The 25,503-nt window shown below is 52.8% G+C and overlaps 2 protein-coding genes across 3 annotated transcripts; one reads left to right on the top strand and one right to left on the bottom strand.

The window, feature by feature from the left end:
• The first annotated feature begins 12,084 nt into the window (after positions 1-12,084).
• Positions 12,085-19,509, top strand: TMEM9 (transmembrane protein 9). 2 transcript variants are annotated; one of them, XM_086627207.1, is made up of 8 exons: positions 12,085-12,114; positions 13,645-13,831; positions 14,192-14,386; positions 15,275-15,376; positions 16,246-16,337; positions 16,776-16,884; positions 17,382-17,513; positions 19,178-19,509. In XM_086627207.1, exons 4-8 carry the CDS (start codon positions 15,281-15,283, stop codon positions 19,325-19,327), a joined length of 579 nt encoding a protein of 192 aa, XP_086483333.1. In that variant the 5' UTR covers positions 12,085-12,114; positions 13,645-13,831; positions 14,192-14,386; positions 15,275-15,280; the 3' UTR covers positions 19,328-19,509. The 2 variants fall into 2 exon arrangements, with proteins under 2 accessions (XP_086483333.1, XP_086483334.1); XM_086627208.1 differs by lacking the exon at positions 12,085-12,114 and having other exon boundaries at positions 13,622-13,831.
• A 2,797-nt stretch (positions 19,510-22,306) lies between these two features.
• On the bottom strand, positions 22,307-24,874 carry LOC104375731 (alpha-1,6-mannosyl-glycoprotein 4-beta-N-acetylglucosaminyltransferase-like). The gene is made up of 3 exons (XM_009982148.2): positions 24,758-24,874; positions 24,329-24,476; positions 22,307-23,451 (listed from the first exon to the last, which is right to left on the bottom strand). Exons 1-3 carry the CDS (start codon positions 24,863-24,865, stop codon positions 22,307-22,309), a joined length of 1,401 nt encoding a protein of 466 aa, XP_009980450.2. The 5' UTR covers positions 24,866-24,874.
• Positions 24,875-25,503: the final 629 nt, after the last annotated feature.

Raw genomic sequence — 25,503 nt, 5'->3', positions numbered from 1 at the left:
CTTGGCCTTTTGCCTCCCCCATGTTACCCCGCAATTCCCAGCACACACGCTCCTAATTAAATGATCCAGCTGAGCATCCACTCAGCCAGTGCCAGCATCCACCTCCCTTTCACGCTGACCGTTGTTCTCTGCGCACTGCAGGAAGGTGAACTGGCTGGTGATCAGTGGTAGCACACGACCTTCAGCATGACCACTGGTAGTCCCAAGAAGCTGTCATTCCTGCTCCATGCTTTTTGTTGCCAGTGACACAGCCGTAGCATACTTTCCAGACCACCTATCGACAACAGCATAAGACAGCGCAAGTCTTATTTGCTAAGAGCTATTTATTTGGCACCGTAGAGGAGGAACCAGACCTGGGAAGTTGTGATCCCATCGCAGCCTTTCAGAATGTGCCATCAAAAGACGTTTCTGTTACTCTGATCTAATGTCTGTGTGGTGAATAGCTCCCTTGAACCATCAATTCCAACACACAATTAGCGACACTGAGCGAGAGTGCCACAGCACAGTCCTGGCAAACTGCCCTTCCTCCCACTCCTCCCTCATTAGGCTACTCCTCTCTTGCTGGATCTTTAATTAGCTTGTCATCAGCAACTTGGCCGGGATTGAATACCCTGCATTCTCCCAAATGAAACCATATAAGACAGATGGGACATCAAAAGTAGCAAGAGGGTAGAGTGAGAAGACACGCACAGCAATCAACATGTGCCTGTGACTTCGGGGACAGGCTTGCCAGGGGCAGTAGTAAGATTTCAGCGGGCCTGGACAACCTGGGAGTGTTCAAAATGTAAGTTGGCTGAGACCCAGCAGCCTCATTTCAGCAAACCCACCGTAGGGCCAGCAGAAGGGAGAGACAAAAGCCAGCAAAACCAGTAGCCTTGAGGAACAAAGCTATTTATTGTGCCATCAAAGTGAAAAGCCCAGCTGTGGTCAACCTACCTATTCACCTGGGAGCAGTTTCACAAGAAAGCTTTGTTTACATCTCACCTGACTCTCTTGCCTCCACTAATTCAGAAGCCAACACTTGGCCTCACATCACCTTTTCCCTGAATTCTGCAGCCAGGCTGTGTTCCTCCTGTCTGCCACCCACTGAGCTCAGCAGATGCTCCGCGGCGCCGCTGCGAAACATCCAGCCAACACATGGAAGGAGGGGAGGGCAGCAAAAATGCTGGGTGAGGAGGGCAGCCCATAAAATATACACCTGTTGTCAATCAGAAGCCAAGGCTTATGTCAGCCCGCTGCAAATATTTTCCCTTCCACCTCGGTGACCTTTTCAATCACACTTCATGAGGGAGACTGCTCCCATTAAGCGCCACCTGATCCTCTGCTAATGCAGCAGTTATGAAAGGACCACAGCACTTGTCAATAGGATAAACACCTTTGCGGTGGGAGAAGGGGCACACACCCGCTCTCCCCTCTGCTTCCTCAGGGCCCCTTCCCTCTGTCTGCCCATCATCACTGTTAACGGCCTCCCATTTGGACAAGGAAAGCTGAGCCTGGCTGAAGCGCTAACCACTGTCCCTGCATCTGCTGCTCTTGGTTTAGGCTGACCTGGCAGCTAAACCCCACACAGCCACTCTCTCACTCCTTCCCCAGTGAATTGGAGAGGAGAAAAATGTAATAAAAGGACTGAGGGTTGAGACAAGAACAGAGGGAGCACCTACCGACCATGGTCCCAGGCAAAACAGACTGGCTTGGGAATAAAGCAATTCATTTTATTAACAGCTACTTAAAAGAATAAAGAGAAACAAAACCAGTCACTTGAGAACAGAAACAAAACCAGTTACTTGAGAGGATAAAAAGAAACAAGGCCAGATCTCAAAAACAACACCTCCCCCTCTTTCCTTTTCTTCCCGGCTCTACCTCCTCCCCCAGCGGCGCAGGGGGCAGGGAATGGGGCAGTGCAGGTCAGTTCATCCCATGTTGTTACTGCTGCTCCTTTCTTAAAGGAGGAGGAGTCCTTACACCATTTTCCCTTGCTCCAGTGGATCCCCTACTCATGAGGAAAATCCACAAACTTCTCCAGAGTGAGTTCTACCCACAGGATGCAATCCTTCCCCATCGGATTGCTCCAGCACGGGATTTACTACAGTCTCGGATTCTTAGGGAGCTGTTGCTACTCGCTCCGGCGGGTCATCCCACAGACTCTGGATGCCTCTCTAGCTGTCATGCATCCCATGCTCCACGACAGCTGCCATGGGAGGCTTGGCTGCCAGGGCCTATACTAGCACACAAAGAAGAGGGTCTGATTTTCTGATCCGTGAAATGTTCCTCTGAAAGAGAGCAATGCAGGATAAAACGCTACCTGGGAGCACACTGTCCCTTCCACACTCTGGATGACGTAGGCTCAATTGACTTCTCTGAAGATGGCTCCTGCCGTAGCCATCCACTGACCAGTCAGGGCCAAGAGCCCGTTGGAGCTTTCAGCTTCATCGTGCTCAGAAAAAAAGGTCTTGGGGGAAGCATGAACCCACCTTCCCTGCTGTAGCACTTCTTGGCACTGCCCTCAATCTTCGTCCGTGCGACTGCAGCTTCTGGCAGCCTTTTTGGGTGGGACGCAGAGGGCGACCTGAACAGGATCTCCAAGGGGCTGGGACTAACGGGTGGGTGGGGACTACTGCCCTGCAGGACTTGCCCAAGAGAAAAGAAGAGCCTGGAGGTCAAGACAGCCTCTCCTCCAGGAGCAGGCAGAATGAGGGCCATGACTCTGGGTACTGGGAGAGGTGAGATGCTGGAGGACCTGGATCCCTGGGGCGATCTGATGCCATGTTTCTCTGGCCTCTTCAGAGTACAAACTAATGCTGCCATTAATATCCTGCCGGCTGGCTCCTTCCGGTCCTGGTCACGTTCAGATGAGTGACCAGCACCCAGGTACTTCACCAGCCCTTCGAGGAAGGAACATAAATTCATTTCTCTGCCCCAGAACAGGTCTGTACACACACAGAATCTAGCTCTTCAGCCCTGCAGAGGGACCTAAGAACCTCCAGAAAGGGACTGGCTTTGGAAGAAATGGTACACATGGGCAAATTATTGTGAATTAAAAGGCATTCAGCATCTGTGTTGAAATATTTGTCAAAGGAGAAGAAAAAGCAATGAAATTAAGTCCCTTTCATTTCCAGCTGCTTTGTTGCTCCAGCCCTGGCCATCTACATTGTGGTAGAAGCCTCCTGGGTCTTGGGGAGCAAGAGAACATCTTCAATCAGCAGAAGTGAAAAGAGGGTAGAGAGTTTAAACTGAAAGAGGGTAGATTTAGATTAAAGAAAGAAATTCTTCCCTCTGAGGGTGGTGAGGCACTGGAGCAGGTTGCCCAGAGAACTTGTGGCTGCCCCATCCTTGGAAGTATTCAAGGCCAGATTGGATGAGGCTTTGGGCAACCTGGTGTAGTGGTGTCCCTGCCCATGGCAGGGGGGTTGGAACAAGATGATCTTTGAGGTCCCTTCCAACCCCAACCATTCTGTTCTAAGTAGGTGGGCTGCCATCAGCAGCTGTGATGGACGGTGACGGTGGTAGCGCTGTTTGGGGCCACTTGGGCTGCAGGTTGCCCAGGCTGCGTGTGTTCCAGGTGTGCGTGCCTGCCTTACCACTATCTGTCTGCCATGACTGGTATGAGGTTGCTTTGGGGCAAACAGGAGACGAGTCTGCAGAAACACTTAAGTGCTAGCTGCCTTGGGTTTGAAACAAATCCCTTCTGGAAAAGACATCTACAGAATGGTGCTACGCTGGTCACTGGTCTCTGTGCAATGCCTCGAATCATGTCTGTGTCATAAAGCAGCTTTGGAAGTCTCTAGCCCAAGCCCAAACTTTTCTAGAGCTGTACCTGCTAAGGCATTTTTGGCAGGCTAGAGCTCTGTCACGGGAGCAAGCAGAAAAAATGGCAGTGGTTTTACAGGTTGGCAGCTCTCTGTACCAGTACAAGCTGGTTATCATGAACCCAATGGTAATCCCTGTGACTGGGATGCCCCGCAGACCTGGCCACCACTCCTGTGGACTACTTGGCCATCCCTGTATTACCAGTCGTGAGTATTCTCCAACAAGGAACGAGTCATCAAGACTGGGAAGGAACTGTGAAATCCACCCATCACAGCAAGAACAGTTTTCAGGAGAATTTTCCCCATTCCTGTTGCACTTGAGGTAGAAAACCTATGGAGATCTAAGGGGCTCTCACAGCATGCCGAGGGCCCTCCTCCAAGGGCCTGGAGGAACCAAACACTGAACAGCAAGCAGCTAAGGCTCCTGCTGAGCCACTGCACGTCACCAGCAGTAGTTTTCTGCAGATAAAACAAAAGAAGGAATAGGAGCAATAATGGAGACGCTCTCTGCTGGCTTTAGATCACCAGGGAGAGATTTCAGCCCATCTCACATGTGGCTGAGTGGGCTTCCCTGTCGTAGAAAAGACAAATGATACTGTGCTGAGAGATCAGATTGTTGAAATATAAAGGGGGAGATGTCATCTTAGCCTCCAGGAGAAATTTCCTGGCGTGTGACAGCCATCCAGGTGCTGATAACTGGGTATAATTTATTCAGGTAGAAATCCCTCTTCCCACTCTAACAATATTTTGTTTGCTCTGTCCTGAATAACAAACCCACCAATGCCCTGGAAACGATGATCCACAACACATGTGCAGAGTGCCTAATACTGTGCAATGACAAGAAGTTTCATCAACTCAAATAAATATCCCTGCCTTCTCGGTGACAGTCTCTCATTCTTCGGATGTCTCACTTCCCCTACCTGCCAACATTTGAAATCTATAAATAGGGCCAACTGGGAGAGGAACAGGGATGTACATGGCCACCCACTAGATATTTGTTAGACCAGGGCATACCTTTGGAGGGAGTTAGTGGCAAGTAAACAACACAGCAAGCAGTAGGGAGTAGAGGCCTGACCGTGCGAGGCTGGGGCAGTCTGGCAGATCACTAACCAACCCAGAGCTCCGTGCAGAGCTGGCTCTGGGCGTTTCTCCAGCTCTCCTGTCACCTCGGTTGCACTAAACACCTTCTGACACAGCAGCCCCCATCCCTGTCTCTGTGCACAAAGGCTGCTCTCAGTGGTTTGCAAGTCCCAGCAGTGCAGATCACCCATGTTTCCATGGCAAGAGCAAGTGCCTCCCTCCGCAGATGCTCCTTACTCCTCCAGCCAAAGGCTGAACCTTGCTCTGCATTACAAGCCTCTTTTTTGCCGAGCCCAAAAGAGCAATGGAGGGAATCAAGATTTTTGGCTCACTCTGACTGCTCATGGGACCATTTGTTAGACAGAGCCAGAAGCTCAGAACAATCCAGCACAGGTCTGTCAGTGATGTGGGAGTGTTCAGTGGCAGGGGGTTACATTTGCACAGGCCACTCTTGTCAAAAAATACCACCTGAAAAAATCCTGGCCAAGCAGAAGGCCACTGCAGCAGTAGGGCAGAGCAGCTTCTTTGCCCAGGCCCTCTTTTGTCTTCCCTTCCAAGCAGAAGGCTCTTCCAAGTACTGAATAACCTGCTTTCCAATCAGTGTCTACTTACTGGTAAAAGCCATTAATTGCCTCGTGCAGTCTTCTGTCAGCAACGTTATCCCCTCCTGTCCTGCCGAGATCGGAACGAGGGATTGTCCTGTTCAGTGGCTGCAGTGGGACACGGAGAGGGAGAAGGTGAAATATAATACCAGAAATAATATCTACAGCAGCAAGCAAGGCTAACCGAAAAGACGTAAGGAAAGCAGGATTCCAAGGGGAGAGGAATGCTGGGGGAGGAAAAGCACGGAGTTCTCTTGACAAAGGTCCAGGATCATTTCAAAAGGGCCCAAGAAATCATTTTTCTAAGTTTATTTTTAATACAACCTACACGTATAGTGAGAGCTCTGCCTGCCACACCGCTATCTTATCACCTCCAAGATTAGCAACAAAAAGATTAATTTAGACAGGATGGAATATTTTCTCCCAAAAGTGTCACTGCCTTCTGGGGAGCAAGTCTGTCCTCAAAAGATCACGTACAGGGAAATCCCACACCACAGGCAATCCCTCACAGACAGGAGTCTCCCAGCTGGAAATACAAGAGTTTGGGTTAATTTCAGCACAGCTGGGGTGACTGCTGATGACCTCACGTGTCTGTAATACGTCACTATAATTGGTCATAAATATATGTACTCTACTACAGCTGACAGCAAAAGAGACAATAGTGGATTAGTTCTACACTCCCATTCTCTGAGGAAAGTTCATCAAGCAGCTATGAAATACTAAAATGAGCCCATGGTCTTTAGTTCAGGATGTTCCTAAGGCACAGGCAGACGGACCTGCAAGGCAAACCGGGGAGCAGATCCTTGTACACCAGTACAGATCTCACCCCCTGCCCTGATGTAATGCCATAGAGATGTACTTATGCACTCGTATTGATGTGAGGGGTGCAGCATGGGGAGCCCTCAGGAGCTTCCCACCCGCATGTCGGTGCTTGCTTTTCTGGTTTACGTTTCAATTCCTCCAAGTAACACAGAAATAAAAGGCTTATGATCCCTCCCTGTCCCTTTTCCATGGAAAGAGCCCTCTCTAGCGCTGGTCCACGCAGAAAATGACAAGCTGGAGCCGCTGGTGCTCTCCTCTCTAAGCTCAGCCCTGAAGTGAGAGGCAAAACTCCCACCCACATCGTCAGACACAAAGAAATGGCCCCGCTGGGGTCTCCCAAACCAAAAGGTGCCGGCACAGCTGAGAAGGCACAGGGTACCCGTTGTACTGAGGGAACTTGCCCAATTATTAACATTTTTGCATTCTCTTCTTTGCCAGAGAAGCCGAGCACACGCTTTACTTACGCTGAAAATTACCTCCTCCAAATGCAACTGAATGATTTCTCCAAGTTGCTACCAACATTTCTGGACAGCACTCTGCTCCAAGGGAGCCAAACACAGATGGGATCCTTTAACCACAGCCCCCTCCCAGCCCCACCAGCCCTTTCACATACTGGCAATTCATCCGGCCTAGGGCTTTCCACAGAAATCACTTCACCCTTTCCAAACCAGAGCAGCTGCTTAGCAGCAGCTCAGCATGGCAGGTCAGAGATGAAGAATCCCACATTCAGTTGAGACTTCAGAATTTTTAGGGAAAAAAACTCCAGCTGTGTAAGTTGGAAGAGGGCTGAGATACTTGGTCCAATACTGCTGCTCCTAAAACAGCAACAAGCAACCCTCCAAGCCATGGGGACTTGGCTTTAAACTGCCCCAAGGCAGTGACCCCTGGCAGGAAAGACTTCCTTGGTCTCACCTGAAGTGCTTTCCTTTTCTCTGAGCTAGAAGGAGGGATTCCTAACCACCAGCCCAGCTCAACAGCTGACAAAGTTTACAGGAGTAGATCGCAGCTTGAGGTGGGCTGGGATGACTGCAGCCCAGCAGGAACATGACCTTAGAAGGTAAAACCGAGCCACAGCAGGCCTGGTGCCAACATACTCATGGCCTAAATGTTCCAGTGTTTCATGCCATTCCATCAAAAATCCCGGAGAAACTTATTTTTGGCTGAACCAGGTGTCACAGCAAAGAGTGTCAACTGCAGTGTTTCTCTGCCAAGTCAGGAAAAGACTTACAGGGAAGCCCATGCAGTGCAGAGATGGGTGCAAAGCAACCAAAGAGCAGAGGACTGTCACCAGAGCCTGCAGCCCCTCAGGCTCACAAACAGGACCTACCACACTCATCCTGATTGTATGGCTTCCCCTCTTCCCCCACGCCACACGCACATTGGCGGGGGCACAGCAGGGTGTCGCTGATGCTCTGCAGACATCTGTGCACCCAAATGTGCTGCGAGTGGCACCTCTGTCAGCAGTGCTCTATGCTGGTGTCTTGGAAGATGAAAACAGTTGTGTGTCTGGTTCTGCAAAGCCTCTATCCGCCCCAATTCCATAACGGCACGTGCCCCTACCCCTTCGGACAGCAGCTCCAGCAGATGAGGCTACTTCTCAAGCTCCTGCAGTAGGGCTGCACCATCACACAGGCTCCCAGGCTCCAGGACAGAGCATCGGCTTTTGAAAAGTACCTCTGGCCACAGAGAATTCCCTTTTCCCTGTTCTTTATTTGGGAAAGTGCAGAACTGAACTCAAGCAGAGGGAAGAAGTCTGGCCCAGTGGCTAGAGCACTGCCCTGGGATGTAGCAGATCTCTCTTCTAGTCTTAGCACTGCAAGAGGCTCCTCAGCTGTCCTGTTTGTAAACTGTGCCTATATTAAGACTGGAAATGGTTTCCAGTCTTGGGGCAGAAGCAGCCTACGAAATGGTTAAACACAACTAAGGTGGAGAAGGATGAGTCAAGCCCTTTGGGACATGAGCCAGGTCTGGGTTGTTCCCCCTGGCTGCCCCAGAGACACCCCACCCCGCTGCCAATGCCACGAGACTCCTCACTATCACACTTCAAGGTGCGAGTGAGCAATTGCTGCACAGCTGTGAGCCATGAGACCCAACACCAAATTCCACAGTCCAGATTTATCCTTTCATGGCTATTACACTAATGGCTGCTCCCTACCTCGGGCATTGCGTGGAAGGTCACGCTTGACAGAGAGTCTTTCACAACACAGCCTGCCTGTGCATGACCAAAGGACACATACTGACACTGTATCTCCCCAGTTACCAGAGTCCAGCCTGCTGGGAAAGCCACATCTTCTCTCCACCCCCACGCACACAGCAGCTGCTCCTGCCTGTGATCCACAACGTTGGTTCATTAACGCACACTCAGAAATCTCTACGAGGCTTCTACATGTCTTTTTAAGATTGCCAGGTCTTTCACGTTGAGAACTTAACACCCCTTCATGAGCAGTTCTTGTGATCCCCACAAGTTCTTCAGTCACTCTCGCAGAAACCCTGCAGCGCTGCCGTGTACCATCTGATTGAGGAAACTGAGGCACGTCACCAGAAGCAACTTCCTTGGAGGTGTAAGGGAGCTGACAGCAAGAGAGAAGAATTGCTATGCCTTGGTCTAATCAACCGTCCCACACAAGGAAGAGAGCTCAGGGAGGCTGGCCCATGGCCCAAGCACGCTTGCGTCCTCTCTTGGCAGATTACAATTCTAAATGCATGTTGTGAGCAAATTTCATTTCGTGCTTAACACAAAGACCAGATCATTTTGTTGCAGGTCAAGAATGAAGTGTCTTCTCCCTCAATTACAGAATGCCTTTTGTAATGGTAGGATATATCTCCAGGATATTTACTAGCTAATCTGTTTGTTTACAATTTAAAATAAATTTCCCTTGAAGTATCTGGCAGCTGATGTGACCCCGGAAGAAGGTTGACAGTGTAGTCGCTAACACCCCTTTCCAGAAAGAACAAGGACAAGCTGCTCTTGTGTGTCCTTAGCCACAAAAATGCCACCTGTCCTTCAGAAGCTGACACCATGAATACCAGTAAGGACTAATTACATCGGTAAGGGGAGAGTTCAGGGCGTTAGAGGTGACTCCTGATGCATTTCCCCTCTTTTACACATTCGTGTTTCGTTGTTTCCTACGCTGATCTCTGATTCCCTCTCCCTCCACACCAGATGAACTGTGTTTGGCCCCTATTCCCAGGACATTGCCTATGGAAAGCTCCTCTGAGGCACCTCTCTCCTCTGTCTCACCAACCAAGTGAGAGGCAGAAATCAGGACCGTACAGCCCCACAAAGTCATTGCTGATCCTGCGGTCTTCAAAGGATGACAAAGCCTCCTGCCAGACCACTGGGCAAGTCACAGATCTCTGCAGGCCAGTCTTAGTGGCTAACATCAACCCAAACTACTGGGAATTCAGGGTGAGATCTCTAAGGGTTCAGGACCCACTACTGGAGCTGGATTTCTGAAGGGACCTGCATTCAGCACACCAAGGAATCAGGAAACTTGACCACATTTGTTGGATCTGCATAGTGGTGCACTTATAAATGAGGACAAGGCTGAGCAACAGTTAGGGAGAAGTAAATCTGCAAATATGGCTCCCTCCAGCCAAACTCTCTTTTTCCACTGCTGCTGCGCTTTCAACACATGGACAAGGATGACACCCAGAAGATAACTGAGCCCATTGTGTCCGAGTTACCTGGGACAGACAAAAAGGCTGCTCAGCAGGGACAAAGTCAGGAAGCAAGGGCACAGAAAACAGACTCCTGAAGGTGTTGTGTGTGAGATCCCTCCCATCACTACAAAGGAAATGCACAGGCAGCTAACCCTCCCTTCCAAGGAATAGGAAACTAGTCTCCTGAAAAAGGAACTTGAAACTGAAATGCAGCTTTCAAGCTCATCTTGTATTTGGCGGGTCTGTCTTTGAGGCACTCACCTAAAAACCTGATCCCTGCATTTGGTGTCTCAGCTGCCTGGGCCATGCCTTTACTTCATACAGGGGGATTGCTCTGCATCTTGTCACCAGTTCAGGCTGCTTCCTCCATGTGTCTACCCAGCGTACTCCAGCCCCACAAGAAGCAGTGATATATACTTCTGGGCTGCAAAAGAACACAGAAAAACAGATTGCTGTGACAACAGGCATGTCAGAGAAGATAAAAATACCTCCTCACCAATCGTGGTGGGAAAGTTGGTAACACGAAATCCCTGCAATCATCTGGCTTTTAAACCTGTAAAAACTCAGTCATTTCACAACACTGACTGTGTCCCACAGCCAGGCCTAAGGTTCTGCTCTGAAGTGAGAGCCTCGAGTTAGCACCAAAGACGTTCTTCCGCTTGGCAACGCTGGAGTAGGAGGAAGGAATTAGAAGTCTCTTGTGCATCTAATACCCAGGATTATTCTCATGGAATATTTCCTTGGATCAGTCCATCTGACGTAGGCCACTGTCCCGTAACAGACTCCAGCTGAGTGTGGGGGGAATGCAGCCGTGGCAGGGTCAGGATTTTACACATCACAGCAATGGGGTGAGAAAATGCTTTTGCCTGAGTAATTCCCATACCTGGGTGCATGGAGCAGTGTGGGACATTTTAAAGACTGGCAGTCTCCACAGTCTATACATTCCACAAACCCTAAAACAAGTAGTCTCAATCAATCTACTCCTTTCTAAAAAGTTAAAAACTATCTGTGCCTGACAGATATTCCCCCCTGATCTACACATATTTCTGGCTGAATATATCTCACCTTAGTCTTGTCAGTTTTATTTCCATCAAAGAAGCAAACACTGTCAGGAAACATCCCTCCCACAACGGGCTGAGGCTCCACGCAGCGTTTGCTGCAGACAGGTTTGTGCCACCGAGGCGGGATGGGGCTGCTGCCTCCCCGTGCCCGGGCCCACCCCAGGCCGAGCACAGCCGCTCCAGCCACCAGCCGCGAGGCTTCGAGAAGTTAAATCAGAGGTTTGGGTGTCTTTTTTCCCCCCCTTCCATCACTGGATGTTTTTTACCTGAAAGAGAATTACATCCTGACGTTATCCAGCACCACAGACTTGGGTAAATCAGCAAAACCCTGGAGGGAGCAGAGAAGCAATTCGTCCCACCCGGCTGCGGAGTGGAGCTTCCCAGGGAGCCGCGCAGGAGCGGGGCCAAGGCCAAGGTCATTGGGGGTGCGGCCACAGAAAATGGGGCAAACTGAGGTACTTCCAGAGCCAGATCTCAGAAATGGTCTCAGGACAGGCACGGGCAGAGCCCGGGGCCTCGGAAAGGCACCACCTTCTTCTCGGCACGTTTCTAACACAGGAGATCGACTGGCGACCCCCAGGCTCGGAGCCTGCAGGGTCGTGAGGATCATTTATAACCACGTATCAGCCAAAAAAGCACAACCAAGGGCAGCGCTGCGGCCCGGCCTTCTTCCCCTCTCGAGGGACACAGCAGCACCTGTGGTGCGGCAGGCGCAAGGCGAGGGGAGAGCCGCTGCCCCCAGGGGAACGGGGCTGTCCCGCGGCTCCCCCCGGGGCGGGGCGGGCTGGCCGATGAGGGGGGAGCCAGGCGGGAGCTGCCCCCGGCGGCAGCCGCCGAACACCGCCCGGCGGCACCGATCCCGCCCGGCCGCCACCGCGTCCCCTCACAGCTCTGAGGGGCGGGAAGGGCGTGTGGCACCGCTCCTCCAGCCCCGGCGACGCGACCTGCCTTCTGACTGGCCGCGCCTACTGCCTGTCACTGGGCGTCACCCTTCGCAACCAATGGGCGCTCAGTGACCCGCGCGAGGGCGGGACTTGCAGGGGCCGGGCGCGGCGAGTGTCCGCCGGCGCCGCGCTGCAGGTAGGGCCGGTGCGGGCCGCGCTCGGGCGGCGTGAGGGGGGGCCGGGCCGAGCCGGGCCGGGCCGGGCGCGTTCCCTTCTCTTCGCCGCTTCCGCCGCGAGAGGCCTCGCCGGGGCGGGGCTGTGCGGGAGCCCGGTGGTCGGTTGCTCCGTGGGTGGGGGCGCTCCGGTGGCGCCCTGGATTACCGGAGCCGCCCCGGCAGGCCGGGAGCCGGGGGGGGCCGAGCATCCGCGGCCCTTCGGCGGGAACTGAGGGCTCGCCGCCGGGGGGAGCCCCGCGCCTTGGGGAGGGGCCCGCTCCTGGCGTGGAACCGGGGTCCGGGTGGGCGCCGGGGGGGTCAGAGCACCGACCCCGGGGCGGCAGGCGGGGCCGGAGCCGCTGTAGGTTCGGTCTTAGGAGGGCCCGGGGGTGCTGGAGGCGAGGAGCGTGGCGGGGGCGCCCCCGGGAGCGGCGGGCAGCGGGCCCCCGTTCTGCGGGGGTTCGCGCCTCGGTCGCGGCCTCCGGGCCCTTCTCCAGCCGGGAGTCCCTCCGCGCGGTCGTTCCCAGCAGCGGCTGCTGGAAGTTTGGCCGAGGGTCTGGAAAACAGGAGCCTTAAGGCACGTGTGCGAGTGCCCCGTGAACATAACGCCGTCAGACTGGGAAAGAACTCCGTGTAAATGGCCTTTCTGTGTGTTTTACAGTTCCTGAGGGGGGGCTCTGCCAAGGTGCCATTCCCAGCTGTTGTTTTGTTGGTGGTGAACATGGTATCCTAGATCACATGTTTTCCTCTGTATTAAAAATTACAGTTACCGAGTCGTTCACATGATCTGAATCCAGTGAGCAGGCTGCACCTAAATCCCAGATACGTGCTCCATTGTTGAGTTAAAAATTCAAACAAGTAGTGGAACCATGGAATGGTTTGGGTTGGAAGGGACCTCAAAGATCATCCAGTTCCAACCCCCCTACCACGGGCAGGGACATCTCCCACTACACCAGGTTGCCCAAAGCCCCATCCAACCTGGCCTGGAACACTTCCAGGGATGAGGCAGCCACAAGTTCTCTGGGCAACCTGCTCCAGTGCCTCAGCACCCTCAGAGGGAAGAATTTCTTCCTCAGATCCCATCAAAATCTCCCCTCTTTCAGTTTAAAGGCATTGCCCCGTGTCCTGTCACTACACACCCTTGTCCAAAGCCCCTCTCCAGCTTTCCTGTAGCCCCTTTAGGTACTGGAAGGTCTCCCCGGAGCCTTCTCTTCTCCAGGCTGAACAGCCCCAACTCTCCCAGCCTGTCTCCAGAGCAGAGGTGCTCCAGCCCTCGGAGCATCTCCATGGCCCTATCTACTGGTCCAGGAACTCTTACAATGGGGCATGTACACTGTGCAGCCCAGATAAGTCACACATTGACCGGCATTTTTGGTGAAAACCCTGAAGAGCAAAGGTGTCTCTGAAAAAAGAACCGTTGTTTGAGGTTTCTGCTAACGGGGGGTGCAAAGGGTTAAGAAATCCTGCGATAAGCTGATAAGACTGGAATACATTTTGATGGTTTTTGGCAGGTCAGTGTGTTAGAAGTGGCTGGTGTTTTGTTTCGATAAAGAAGAGCGGAACTTGGTGTTTGAAATCCATAAAATCGATGAAGAATTAGTTACGGTGATTTTTAGAGCGGGGACATGAGGTGAAGCAAACAGCAACAGAATATTCCAGTGGTGTAAACACTGCCAGAATCACGTTGGGTAATAGAGTGTGAGTACCTGGAGTTAGCTGTGGGATTACAGCTAATTACTTATTTTATTTTATTATTATCTTATTTTATATAATAGTTTATATTTTGTTATATATCATTTATATAATATATGATTTTATATAATTACTCTGTTATTTTATTTTATATAATAATTTATGTTTTTCTTACATATATATTGTATTATATGATATTTTCTATAGTAATTTATATTTTCATATATAATTTATATTCTAAAATATTTTATGTAATTATTTTACATAATTATTATTTTACTTTATATTATTTATAACTATTTCGTTATTGCTGTGTGCCATGGGGAGCCGATTAACGGAGGTGTAAATTACCTCCCCTGAATAAAGCTGTGCTGAAGTGGCTCCTCAGAGCCCTCCCCACGGCGGCACCACGAGCCCTGCCGTGCCTCCTGGCGTGCTGCTGATTTCCAGCCTCCTGGATACTGCCCGCTGTTTGTGGCAAAGGAAAACTCCTGTTCTGCTGGGTTCGTGCAACACGCGTCTCCAGACCAACGTTATCCAACGTTGCACACGTAGCAAAAGGTGTATAATAAATTCACCAGGCTAGCAGCTTGAGATAGTTTTTAAAAATTATGATTTTACTGATTTTTTTAATGATTGTACTGATTTTTTACTGATTTTTAAATGATTTTTTTACTGATTTTTATGGGGTTTTACTGGTTTTTACTGATTTTTACTGATTTTTACGGATTTTAAAATTATTTTTAAATTATTTTACTGATTTTTACTGATTTTTTAAATTAGTCTTACTGTTTTTTTACTGGTTTTACTGATTTTTAAATGATTTTTACATGATTTTTAAATGACTTACTGATTTTTTACTGATTTTTACTGATTTTTGCTGGGTTTTACTGTTTTTTCTGGTTTTTAAATGGTTTTTAATGATTTTTAATGGTCTTTAAATGTTCTTTACTGATTTCTTACCGATTTTTTTTACTGATTTTTTACTGATTTTTATCTTGGGGTAAAGGAAGTTTAGGAATCAGTAAACACTCCACCCCCTTGCCATAGTTCACGAGAAAGGAAAACACGCCGAGTATTTTACCGAGTAAAACTGTCAGCAGCAAAATACCCGCTGCAGAGCTCCACGATAGTAAGAGCGTAGTAGGATGTTACGTGGAGTTGCAGAAGCCAAATTGTAAGGAAGTCAGCGATAGTTTTTGCAGGACTGTGGTGGTTTGGATGTGTGGCTCTAGGTGGTGGAAGCTTCTTTGACAGGAGTGTTCCTTGGGATCTGCGTAAAGTGTTTCCAGGAGTTTCTGACTGGCATCAGCCTTGATTCAGTAATAAATTTCTACTTCCTGGGCAAAACAGAGGCAAGTGGGCCAAAAAACCAAAGCTCAGACTAACTTGTTGTGGCTCCATTCAGCCGAGCTCCTCTATTCTGGATGTGAATGTTTGTTTCCTCAGGCTTCCATGATGTTTGCCCAGTGCACCCAGAAGTGTGCGAGCTCCGTGCTGCTGATCACGCTCCTGTGCTGCGTCCTTTCTCCTCCAGCACAAGCCAGCAAGGTGAGTGAACAAGCACTGAGCCGTGCGTATACTGCAACGGGAACAAGAATGGCAGAGAAGCAACTGTTTTTGTGTGGCAGTTTGCAAAGATAAGGAGTGCTGTAGGGGGTGTATAATTATTGTATGTAGAGCTGTGAATGTACAACTTCGCCCTGCCTTCTGCAGTGTTTTGGAGTTTGCATTTTAAAATTTGTTTGAAAAGTACCTGGTGTCTGGAGCAGAGGTGCTCGAGACATTTTAAAACTGTGAAGTTATTGATGTGAAAGAAGCAGTGCAAGAAGAAGAGACATGGTATGAAGTCCTCTCTCTCTTCCCAAATGTTTTGCCTTTTCTCACACCCCTGGGTGGTGAGGGCAGCAGAACTGGCAGGGCCACAAAGATGCTCCGAGGGCTGGAGCACCTCTGCTCTGGAGACAGGCTGAGAGAGTTGGGGCTGTTCAGCCTGGAGAAGAGAAGGCTCCGGGGAGACCTTCCAGCACCTTCCAGTACCTAAAGGGGCTACAAGAAAGCTGGAGAGGGGCTTTGGACAAGGGCCTGTAGTGACAGGACACGGAGCAATGGCTTTGAACTGAAAGAGGGGAGATTTCGATGGGATCTAAGGAAGAAATTCTTCCCTCTGAGGGTGGTGAGGCACTGGAGCAGGTTTCCCAGAGAAGTTGTGGCTGCCCCATCCCTGAAGGTGTTCCAGGCCAGGTTGGATGAGGCTTTGGGCAACCTGGTGTAGTGGAGGGTGTCCCTGCCCATGGCAGGGGGGTTGGAACTGGATGATCTTTGAGGTCCCTTCCAACCCAAACTGTTCCATGATTCTGTGATTCTATAACTGTACACAGATCTCCACTCACTAATGCCATCTCCTCTCGGTTCTGCAGAGCTCAGAGGACATCCGCTGCAAGTGCATCTGTCCCCCGTACCGGAACATCAGTGGGCACATTTACAACAAGAACGTGTCGCAGAAGGACTGGTGAGTTCTGGCTTGAAACCTGAGGGGTTGGTCCACCAAAGCCAACGCTCCGGAGTTTCCAGCTCTAAGGAAGTAACTCCCTGCCTGTGCGTTTGCAGAGGAAGCCATGTTGGTAGGTGATGGTCAACCCAGGAGAGGGGCACTTTTTGAACAGAGATTCAGGAATCTGGGAGACATTATTTCTTAGGCCATGGCTCTCAGCAGGTGTGGGGTGTACCCTCCAGTCCCTTCCACCTGAGCCGGATCCCTGCAGAAGGTGCTTGGACAGTCTATCCCAGGAACCTTGACCTAGGTGAGCTGAGGGGAACTCTTAAAACCATATCAGCATTAACAACCCGACGGGAAAGCTGGGACACAGAAAAAGTCACCCCGGCGTCCTTCCAGAGAACATGGGTTTCACCTCGTCCTGGTGCTGATCTTGGTTTCTTTGTGTTGCAGCAACTGCCTGCATGTTGTGGAGCCAATGCCGGTGCCAGGGAATGACGTGGAGGCCTACTGCCTGCTGTGTGAATGCAAGTACGAGGAGCGCAGCACCACCACCATCAAGGTACTTGTGGGTTGGATCCCTCTGGCTGGTTCCTTCTCCTAGCCTGGCCATGCCATCCCAGGCACTGCTAGACTGCTGGGTTCTTGGAGAAGACCCAGAAAGGGAAAATAAAACTATCACAGGTAGTGCCAGAGGCACTGTGACTGAGTCAGAAGGGCTCCTGGCAGCGAGGACCAGGCTGCATGGGAGCCCAGACTCTTTGCTGAGGATCTGTGACTGTGCCAAGCACACCTGACTGGGGACCCATCTTGTTGGTCTCCTTTCGCATGCAGCACATCTCCTAAATTGGCACGGCGTGGAGAAGATCAGCACGGTTACGCAGGGATGGTGCTTACATCTCATCAGCCATCTTGCAAGTGCAAGAGACTTTTTAGTGAGCAAAATTAGAATGAGGGAAGAGGTGGAACATCAGAGGCAGGTGTGAAGGAAGCTTCCTGGCCTCTGTGATGCTTCTCCACATGACTGATCCTTTTTCACTGCGCTGTCCTTGACTGCAGGTGATCATCATCATTTACTTGTCTGTGGTGGGGGCACTGCTGCTTTACATGGCTTTCCTCGTGCTGGTGGACCCTCTGATCCGGAAGCCAGATGCTTACACCCAGCCCCTGCACAATGAGGAGGAGAATGAGGTGAGGCCGTGCTGCTGGTGCTCGCAGGGTGCACATGGGTGGCTGTGGTCGTGATGGAGACAGGGTGGTGGGACGGCAAGAGAATGGCTGACAGGGAAACAGAGTGACCTCGTGCTTGTCCCCTTTGGTCCAGGGACCGGCGCCGTTGCTTTTTGGGCACTTACCAGAGGTAAACGTTTAGACTCAAGTCCTGCTGGAATACGAAAAGTACAAATCAGAGATTTGATACTCCCCAGATCAGAATTTCACTCAGATCCCATCTTTTTGGGGAACATTGGCATATGACATCTTGGGCAAGATTAGGACTCAGCAGCAAAGAGGGAGCCTGTGTCTTTCACAGATTTTTGGGGGAGGACAAATTTCTTGCTGCATGAAATTCACACAGTTTCAGCATCCAACGTACAACGTCCTTCCCCTTGGGAGAGAGGTGGTGCTTTAGGGGGAACGAATGGGCCTGATTCCAGGGAGGATTTCAAAACGAACACCCTGACTTGTAAATCCTTTCTTCTTCCCCCTGAGGCTTCTCACCTCTTGTAAGGAAATACAGGAGGCTGAGATAGGGATGGTCTTTCAGAGAGGAAGGGTTAGAGGCAGAGCTGACCCTTTGGCTTTCTCGGCTCGGACATGCACAGCTCAGCAGGGTGCAGTGCCGGGCAGAGTTCTCTCCTGGAGCCGAGTTCCTTCTCTTGGTGGATCCCCAGGGCTGTGCTCAGCATCGCTCTGGCTGCTGGGAGACTGGTGAGGAGGCCTTCCCCAGCAATTGTGGACTCTGGGTGCTAATGATTAGCCCAGTTGCGCTTTGAGAAGGGAAGCTGTGATGTTTGGAGATACTCTCCTTTCCTGCTCTGTGAGAAAACCACTGGATCAGACTGCCTGTCTATACTTCGTTGTAAGCACAAATTGTTTGGCCCAATCCCTTCGTAGGCTGATGTGAGGATAGCTGCTTCTATGTGCACAGTCTATCCATTACCTCCCTCTGCTGAAAAAAAGAGGTCCTGCAGGAGGAGAGACGAGTTGTATCCTAGAAGGATGCTTTTGCTCCACAGGAATAATTCAGATTTAGATCTAGGTGCGCGCTGTAGATGCCTGATATTAGCGAGGTTTGTCTGAACTCCGATGTGCGGGACTGTGAGCTCTTTGGGATTGCCATGGTGTTTGTGTGCCGCCGTGGAGCCCCGTCCAAGGAGCCTGCTGGTGTCACTGCAGCGTAGATGTGGTGGTTGGGAGCAGTGTGGACAGCGGGGCTGGACAAAAGTCCTGCAGCACCATTCCAGCAGCAGATGAGCAGCTGCTGTGTAATCTCGTGAGCTGAGGACAGAGGAAACGGCCCACTTCCAGCAGGGTGATGCAGTTTGCTTTAGCAGCACGGCTCCTTGCAGACTTCTGGCAGTGGATTTCCAGCCGAGGTTTAGACCCAGTGCAGTTCCTCTCCTGAGGACTTTCTGTTTGGGGCCTGTGACTTTACCCTGGGTGGTCCCCAAGAGCAAGCTTTCTACTGGAGTTGGGGGGCTGGTGTCGAGGAGCTCTGAAAAATGAGGTTCTTTGTCAGGACAACTCAAGCCTTAAGTTGCTCTTTTGGTTGAAATTTCTCCTGGAGTTGAGCTGCCACCTTCTGTGTTCAGGCTGGGCATGCCTTGATCTTTCACCATTTCTTTCCGTTGCAGGATGCTCGCTCCTTGGCCACAGTCCCTACCCCGTCCGGTGCTAGAGCCAACACGGTGCTGGAGAGGGTGGAGGGGGCCCAGCAGCGCTGGAAGCGCCAGGTGCAGGAGCAGAGGAAGACAGTTTTCGACCGCCACAAGATGCTGAGCTAGATCTTTGAGCTTCCCAAGAGACAGGGTAGCTGCGCTGGTCGAGACGGACAGCAGGTCATCCTTCGGGACGCCCGTGGTGTTTGACTGAAAGCTCTAACCCTCTCTGATTTACCGTCTGCATAGAGAGAAGCAGACCAAAACGCTCGCCTCTGGTTTTATCCCCTTGCCCTTCACCTCTCAGCCCAGAGGCTCCTTAACCCTTGCCCGGCTGGGATCCGCGCGGATCGTTAGCCGCGTGGCTGCATGTAAACGGTCGGTGGTGTGCCGCGCTGCTGCCCCGCTCCGTGGGCTGACCTGGGCAGGGGCTGCAGCTCCGGCGCGCCGTGCCCAGTCAGACCCCGTGGGCACCGCTTGCTGGGGCTGAGGGCTCCGTCAGCCCACCCCCGCATCAGACAGGGCTCTCCCTATGGAGTGTTGGGAGCTGGCTGAATCTTCCTGGGATAAAAGTAGTGGGATGGATTTTATGTGGGATAAATTATGTGGTGCTCCTCTAGGACGAAGAAGCCTCCTCCTCCTCCAGTTTGCACCGGTGTTAGCTGGACGTCGTGGTGCTGGGACAAGGGTGTTGCACTGGAAGGAAGAGGAGGGGGTTTCCTGCCAGTGCTCCGCTGCTGCTTGCGCTTACCCTGGTGTAAATGGAACGGGTTTCCACTCTCTTCAGTGGAGTCTGTCCAGATTTACACCAGCATAACTGAGACTGCAGCTGGTTTCTGTGTAGGTGAACATCACAAAACTAATTAGCACATTCACAATGAGACACCAACAGGTAGAAGGTTGATTTACATTTTTATCTTTTCCTGCTTTAGCCATGGAGAAAAACATACTGAGGAGAAAGCTTTCCATTTGTACCCGCGTTGGTAACCCTCGATGCTCTCACAGTGTGGTCAGGAGCATTTTTGTCCAAGAGAACTGGGGCAAAGGCTCTCCTGGAGCACAGCAAACACTCGTCTGGGTCTTGGGGCCCTGGAACAGGGACACTTGTGCTCCTCAAAACACTGTGAGAGCTCTGACTGTACTTGGGCTGCTTGGAGGAAACGGAAGTGATTCTGCAGTGTGTATATTGATCCCACTGAGAACATTGATGATGTCAGGAAGGTGCTGGAGTTTATCATGGAGCATCTCTGTATTAAATGCAGAAAAAGATCTATTGCATGGTTGGTGTTTTTTCAGGAAAAAGTCCAATCGCGTCAGGTGCAGGGCTTCCAGAAGGAGGGCTGGAGCACCTCTGTTCTGGAGACAGGTTGAGAGAGTTGAGGCTGTTCAGCCTGGAGAAGAGAAGGCTCCGGGGAGACCTTCCAGCACCTTCCAGTACCTAAAGGGGCTACAAGAAAGCTGGAGAGGGGCTTTGGACAAGGGCATGGAGTGACAGGACACGGGGCAATGGCTTTAAAGTGAAAGAGGGGAGATTTTGATGAGATCTAAGGAAGAAATTCTTCCCTCTGAGGGTGCTGAGGCACCGGCACAGGTTGCCCAGAGAAGCTGTGGCTGCCCCATCCCTGGAAGTGTTCCAGGCCAGGTTGGATGAGGCTTTGGGCAATCTGGTGTAGTGGAAGGTGTCCCTGCCCATGGCAGGGGGTTGGAACTGGATGATCTTTGAGGTCCCTTCCAACCCAAATCGTTCCATGATTCTATGATTCCAGCATCGAGTGGCTGCTCTCCAGGCTGCCTTCCAGTGCCCAGCAGGCACGTTGACGCAGGACCTCGAGACCGAGCCGTGGTTACGGCACTGGGGCGTTTCGGCACTGCAGGTGGGTCCCCTGGCACTGGTCTGTGCTCGGAGGGTGACTGTCCTGCGCCAGGAGAGCCGGGCTTAGAACGCCAGCAAACCAGAGCAGTCCTGCCTGGCACAAGTCCGTAACAAACTGCTCCGAGCTGTCTCACAGGAAGGCCGAGCAGATCAGAATTCCTCCTTGTTTGTCGAAAGCTGAACAATTGTTGCTAAAAGCCTAATTTGGAGAGGCGCCGGTCACTGCCTTTGTGTGAGTGCCAACAGCTTTGGATGGAGCTGCCCAGCAGGATCCAGCCCTCCAAGCTGATCCTGCCAGACAAATCCGAACGCAAGCTTATCCGGGGCTTTGTGCCTGCAGCCTGCGTGTACCCCAGGTACCCCTGAACACCTTGCTGGGCCAAAACGTACCCACAGCTTCACGTTATACCGAGGTCCCGTTTTCCTGTACCCATCCTTGTTCTGTGGTGCTCAATCGTTGGATCTTTCTCCTCCTTTTAGAAACCTCGTCTTCCCTGTCCTTCCCCTTGGTGCGAATCCCTCGTGGACACAGGGAACTGCAGCCCCCCAGGAGGAGGAAAATCTGTTTGAAGGGTCTGAGCACAAGCAGTGGCTGGAGGAGAGCCGCGTTGTGGCTGTCGTGCAGGGACTGAGCTGGTGCGGTGGGTCCATCTGGTGGCCGGTGCCCCTCGGACCAGCACTGAGAAATGGGCCATCACCAGTGGTGGGGTGTCCTGCTCCCGGGTTCCTGGTCCTGGAGGGTGAGGGGTTTGGTGAGCAGCACCTCCATATCTTCCCCTGGCCCCTCCTAGGAACAGCTTGAAAATGGGATAGGAGAGGGGAAGAAACCTGCAGGTTAGAAACTGGGAGTCGGGGTTAGGAAACTCAGAAGGGGAGGGGGTGGTGTGGAGAGGCTGCAAAAAATGCCGCTGCCTGGTTAATTATTCCATTTGTTATTTAGCTGGTTAGCTCTGTCCTGTGCATCATCCTCCCTGGCAGGAAATGTTTGCTGCTGCCCACCCTGAAATTCCCAAGCTCTGCTCCTGGAGCATCCCCCAGGCAGGCACAGCTTGGTGGGCCCTGCTCCCAGCCCCATCCACGTCCCACAGCAGCGCCTGCCATCCCTCCGGAGACAGGAGGCAGTACCAGCAGGAGTCAATAATTTAATTCCTTATCAAAAAAGGGAGTGAGAATAAAATAAAAGACCTCGTAGTACAAAATCCAGCCACTTTGGCCACCCGCCACGTCCCCGGTCAGGTGCCTGCTGCGGTCCAGATGTCGATGCTCTGGATGATGAGCCACTCGCTCTGGTCCTGGGTTACCCGGATCCTCACGCACTCCACGGGGCCCGGCACGCTCCTCTCCAGCTCCCGCCGCTCCAAGGTCCCCTTCTCGAAGGTGCCCACGGTGGTGTAGGCAGAGCAGTCCCGGCCGTTGGCCCTGCGCTGCCGGCCCAGCTCCAGCACCCCCGCGTGCAGGAAATCACCCCGGCGCTCCTTGGAGCCTGTGCGCACCCGGACACGGGTGATACGGGCCGGCTGCCGGAAAACGATGGAGAAGACACTGCCAGCTGCTGGGTCTTTCCCCCAAAAATACCCCTCTGCTGTGCTGTAAGCCTTGAGGGGCCCGTAGTTCTCAAAGACAGACATGCTGGTGAACAAGGCTGCCGGTGGGTTATCTGGCAGGTCCATGGCATCGGCCTGGAACTCATCATCCTCCAGCCGGTTGATGGTGCCCTGGAAGGAGGAGTAGAGGCCCATGTGCTGGAAGAGGGAGGGCTTGAAGCGGATGACATCCTTCTGGGTGAGCAGGAGGCGAAAGTGGACCAGCAGCCAGTCACAGGGCATTTCCTGGTAGAAAAGGAGGAGGAAACGAGCCAGGCGAGGAAGGTCGCTGGAGCGGTAGAGCTTACCTATGTAGCCCAGCTTGGAGAACTCCAGGGTGGCCCAGTTGGAGCCTTCCCGGGAAACCAGTGCCTTGCGGATTGTCGTCAAGAAGGACTTGGCGCACCACACGTCATCCTCTATCATCAAGTAGTAGGAGGAGAGGTTGGCGGCGAAGGCAAAGAGGAAGGCGTAGTCCACATTCTGCTTGGACCTGAACTTCACCCGCTCCTCCGCGTCATTGTAGTTTCTCTTGAGGCCCTCCAGAGTGGGGTAAAACTCGTGAGGGGCGTGGATAAGCAGGAGCCGGCCCAGGAGGATGTGGTGGGCAAACTTGCGGGTGATGTCGGTGGCCACGCGCATGTTCCATCCCAGGTCTGCGTCCGCCAGGTGCACCACCACCACCATCTCCTTCAGCTCCTCCTCTGTTGACTGCTCGAAGAGGGACTTGAGCGTGGCAGGGAGGTAGTAGCCACGTGGCCGCTGCACCGATGCCAGTCCCACCGCAAGGAATTCTGCGAGGCAAAGGAAAGGCATTAGTGGGCTGAGGGGTGACCTGGGATGCACCATGGTGAGGTTTTTTACCACAGACCACAAGAAGGGGGCTCCACAAATAGCCCACCTGGTTAATGCTACTTATGGCCCCATGTCCAAGGCCAGCGGGTCTTTCTGAAGCTGAAGCCCTCACTGTCTCAGGAGGTGCCCAAAACTGGACCAAATGGCAAGGAGAGGACAGAGTGAGAAGTCAGAGACTCCTCCAAAGAAGAAATATTTGGGAAAAACACCTTAAAAAAAAGCCAAATGTGGGGAAGGAACAGTGCAGAGAGTTTTTACGGGGCAGGGATGGCTTCGTGGCATGGCTGCACATCCTGGAAGTGTGCCCCTACCCTACTCCAAACCTCATGGAGATGCAACCACACTGGGATCAGGCCTTTCTGCCCTCCCCACAGCCCAGCTGTGGTTGCATTTGTTCAGCTTTGCTGCAGCTTCTCTTGCTGCTGGTCTGTGCAGCACCGTGCATGTGCTGGACCTCTGGTTTTGGCGTGGGCTCGTGTGGGGCTGCCCTAAGCTCCTTCCCATGGTGTTTGCGTGTGAATCGCTTTTTGTGCATCTGTCCAAGAGCTTGACCCACATCTCTCGCACCATGCGGTTGTCCTGGTGGTCCAGCCCCACCATCTTCACCTTCCTAACTGGAGAGCAGGATAGTCAGCCCCAGGGAAACGGGGTCTCAACCACCCTCCCCACAGAGATATGGGAAACTCAGAATGTTTGCAGCCACCTCAGTCCAAAAGTGCAGCAGAAGCATGGACCACGCCTGGAGCACGCTGACCTTCCTCCACCCCTCCATCTAATCCCCAGCCCTGCCCTGGCCAGTGTCTCGGAGCCACTCACTTTTGCGAGGTGACAGGGAGCCAGCGAGGAGGTGGTAGGAGATGTTGTGGAGCGCAGAGTGCTCATCCATGTCCCTGAGGATGCGCGCGGCTCCTTCCGGCTGCAGCAGCTGCAAGACCGTGTCTGGGGCCAAGCTCCTCAGCTCCACCTGGATGGGAGCCGCAGGCAGCCAGGTCAGACCCCAGGGCACCATGGACACGCGTGAGCAAAGCGGGGGGACCCAGAAATGAGGGGAGCCCCTGTCCTGCCCTCCCAGCTCTTGGATTTGGGGAGGCCCAGGTGCACAGGGCAGCCCCAGGGAGAGGAGAAGGCAGAGCTGGCTTTGGGGATGATTTGGAGCAGGGAAGGGAGCAGAGCTGGGGTTGGGATTGAGTGGGACGGGCAGGGATGGAGGATGCTCCAGTGGGACATCACTAGTGGGGGACTCACCTCCAGGGGATCCTGTTCCTGCCAGCTGCCCCCATGCAGCAGGAGGAGGAGGAGGAGGAAGGAGGCTACAAGCGCAGCCGTGAGGGAACGCTTCAAGGAGCATCGCATAGCACCAGGCTGGCACGCCGAGGCCTGCGGGAGGAAGGGATGGATGCGTCAGGACAGGGCACAGCCTGGGGAAAACCACCATCCCCTGGACAGGATGGTGGGATGGCACCTGAATGCACCCCTGGGGCTGACCCCCCTGCCCAGAGCGCCCAGGGGTGCGCACCCATGGGCGGCCACGGGCCCTCAGGATGCACCCGGGCACTGTCCCCCTTGGGCAGGCAGGGGCAGGGCACCCTAATCCAGCCAGGGGAAAAAAAAAAAAAAAAATCAGCCAGGTACAAAATCCACCCCACCAGCTCTGCCAACGCCCTTGGCCGCTCTGCAACGCCCCGTGCCACAGCCCCGGAGCTGGAGGCCGAAGAACCGCAGGTGACGCACGCCTTGGGGAAGGCTTTCAGGTCAGGGCGGCACCCCAAAAACAGCCACCAAGACCTTGAGACTTGGCACCGAGCCCTGGAAAACGCTCCGGTCTCAAAGGAGCCTGGGCTGTTCTTCCAGCATCGCAAGGACGAGGCGGTTCCCCCGGCCCCTCCTGCCGGCCCCGCTCCCCGTCTGCCTCCGGGCACCCACCATCACCCCGTCCCACCCACGGCCCGTGCTTGGCAGGGCACGGGAGCCGTCCCCAAGAGGTGAGTGCC

The sequence above is a fragment of the Tauraco erythrolophus genome, chromosome 27 (genome assembly GCF_009769465.1).
Source record: "Tauraco erythrolophus isolate bTauEry1 chromosome 27, bTauEry1.pri, whole genome shotgun sequence".
Lineage (NCBI taxonomy): Eukaryota > Metazoa > Chordata > Aves > Musophagiformes > Musophagidae > Tauraco > Tauraco erythrolophus.
Note: the sequence above shows the minus strand (reverse complement) of the source record. Positions and strands in the feature narration are given on the sequence as shown.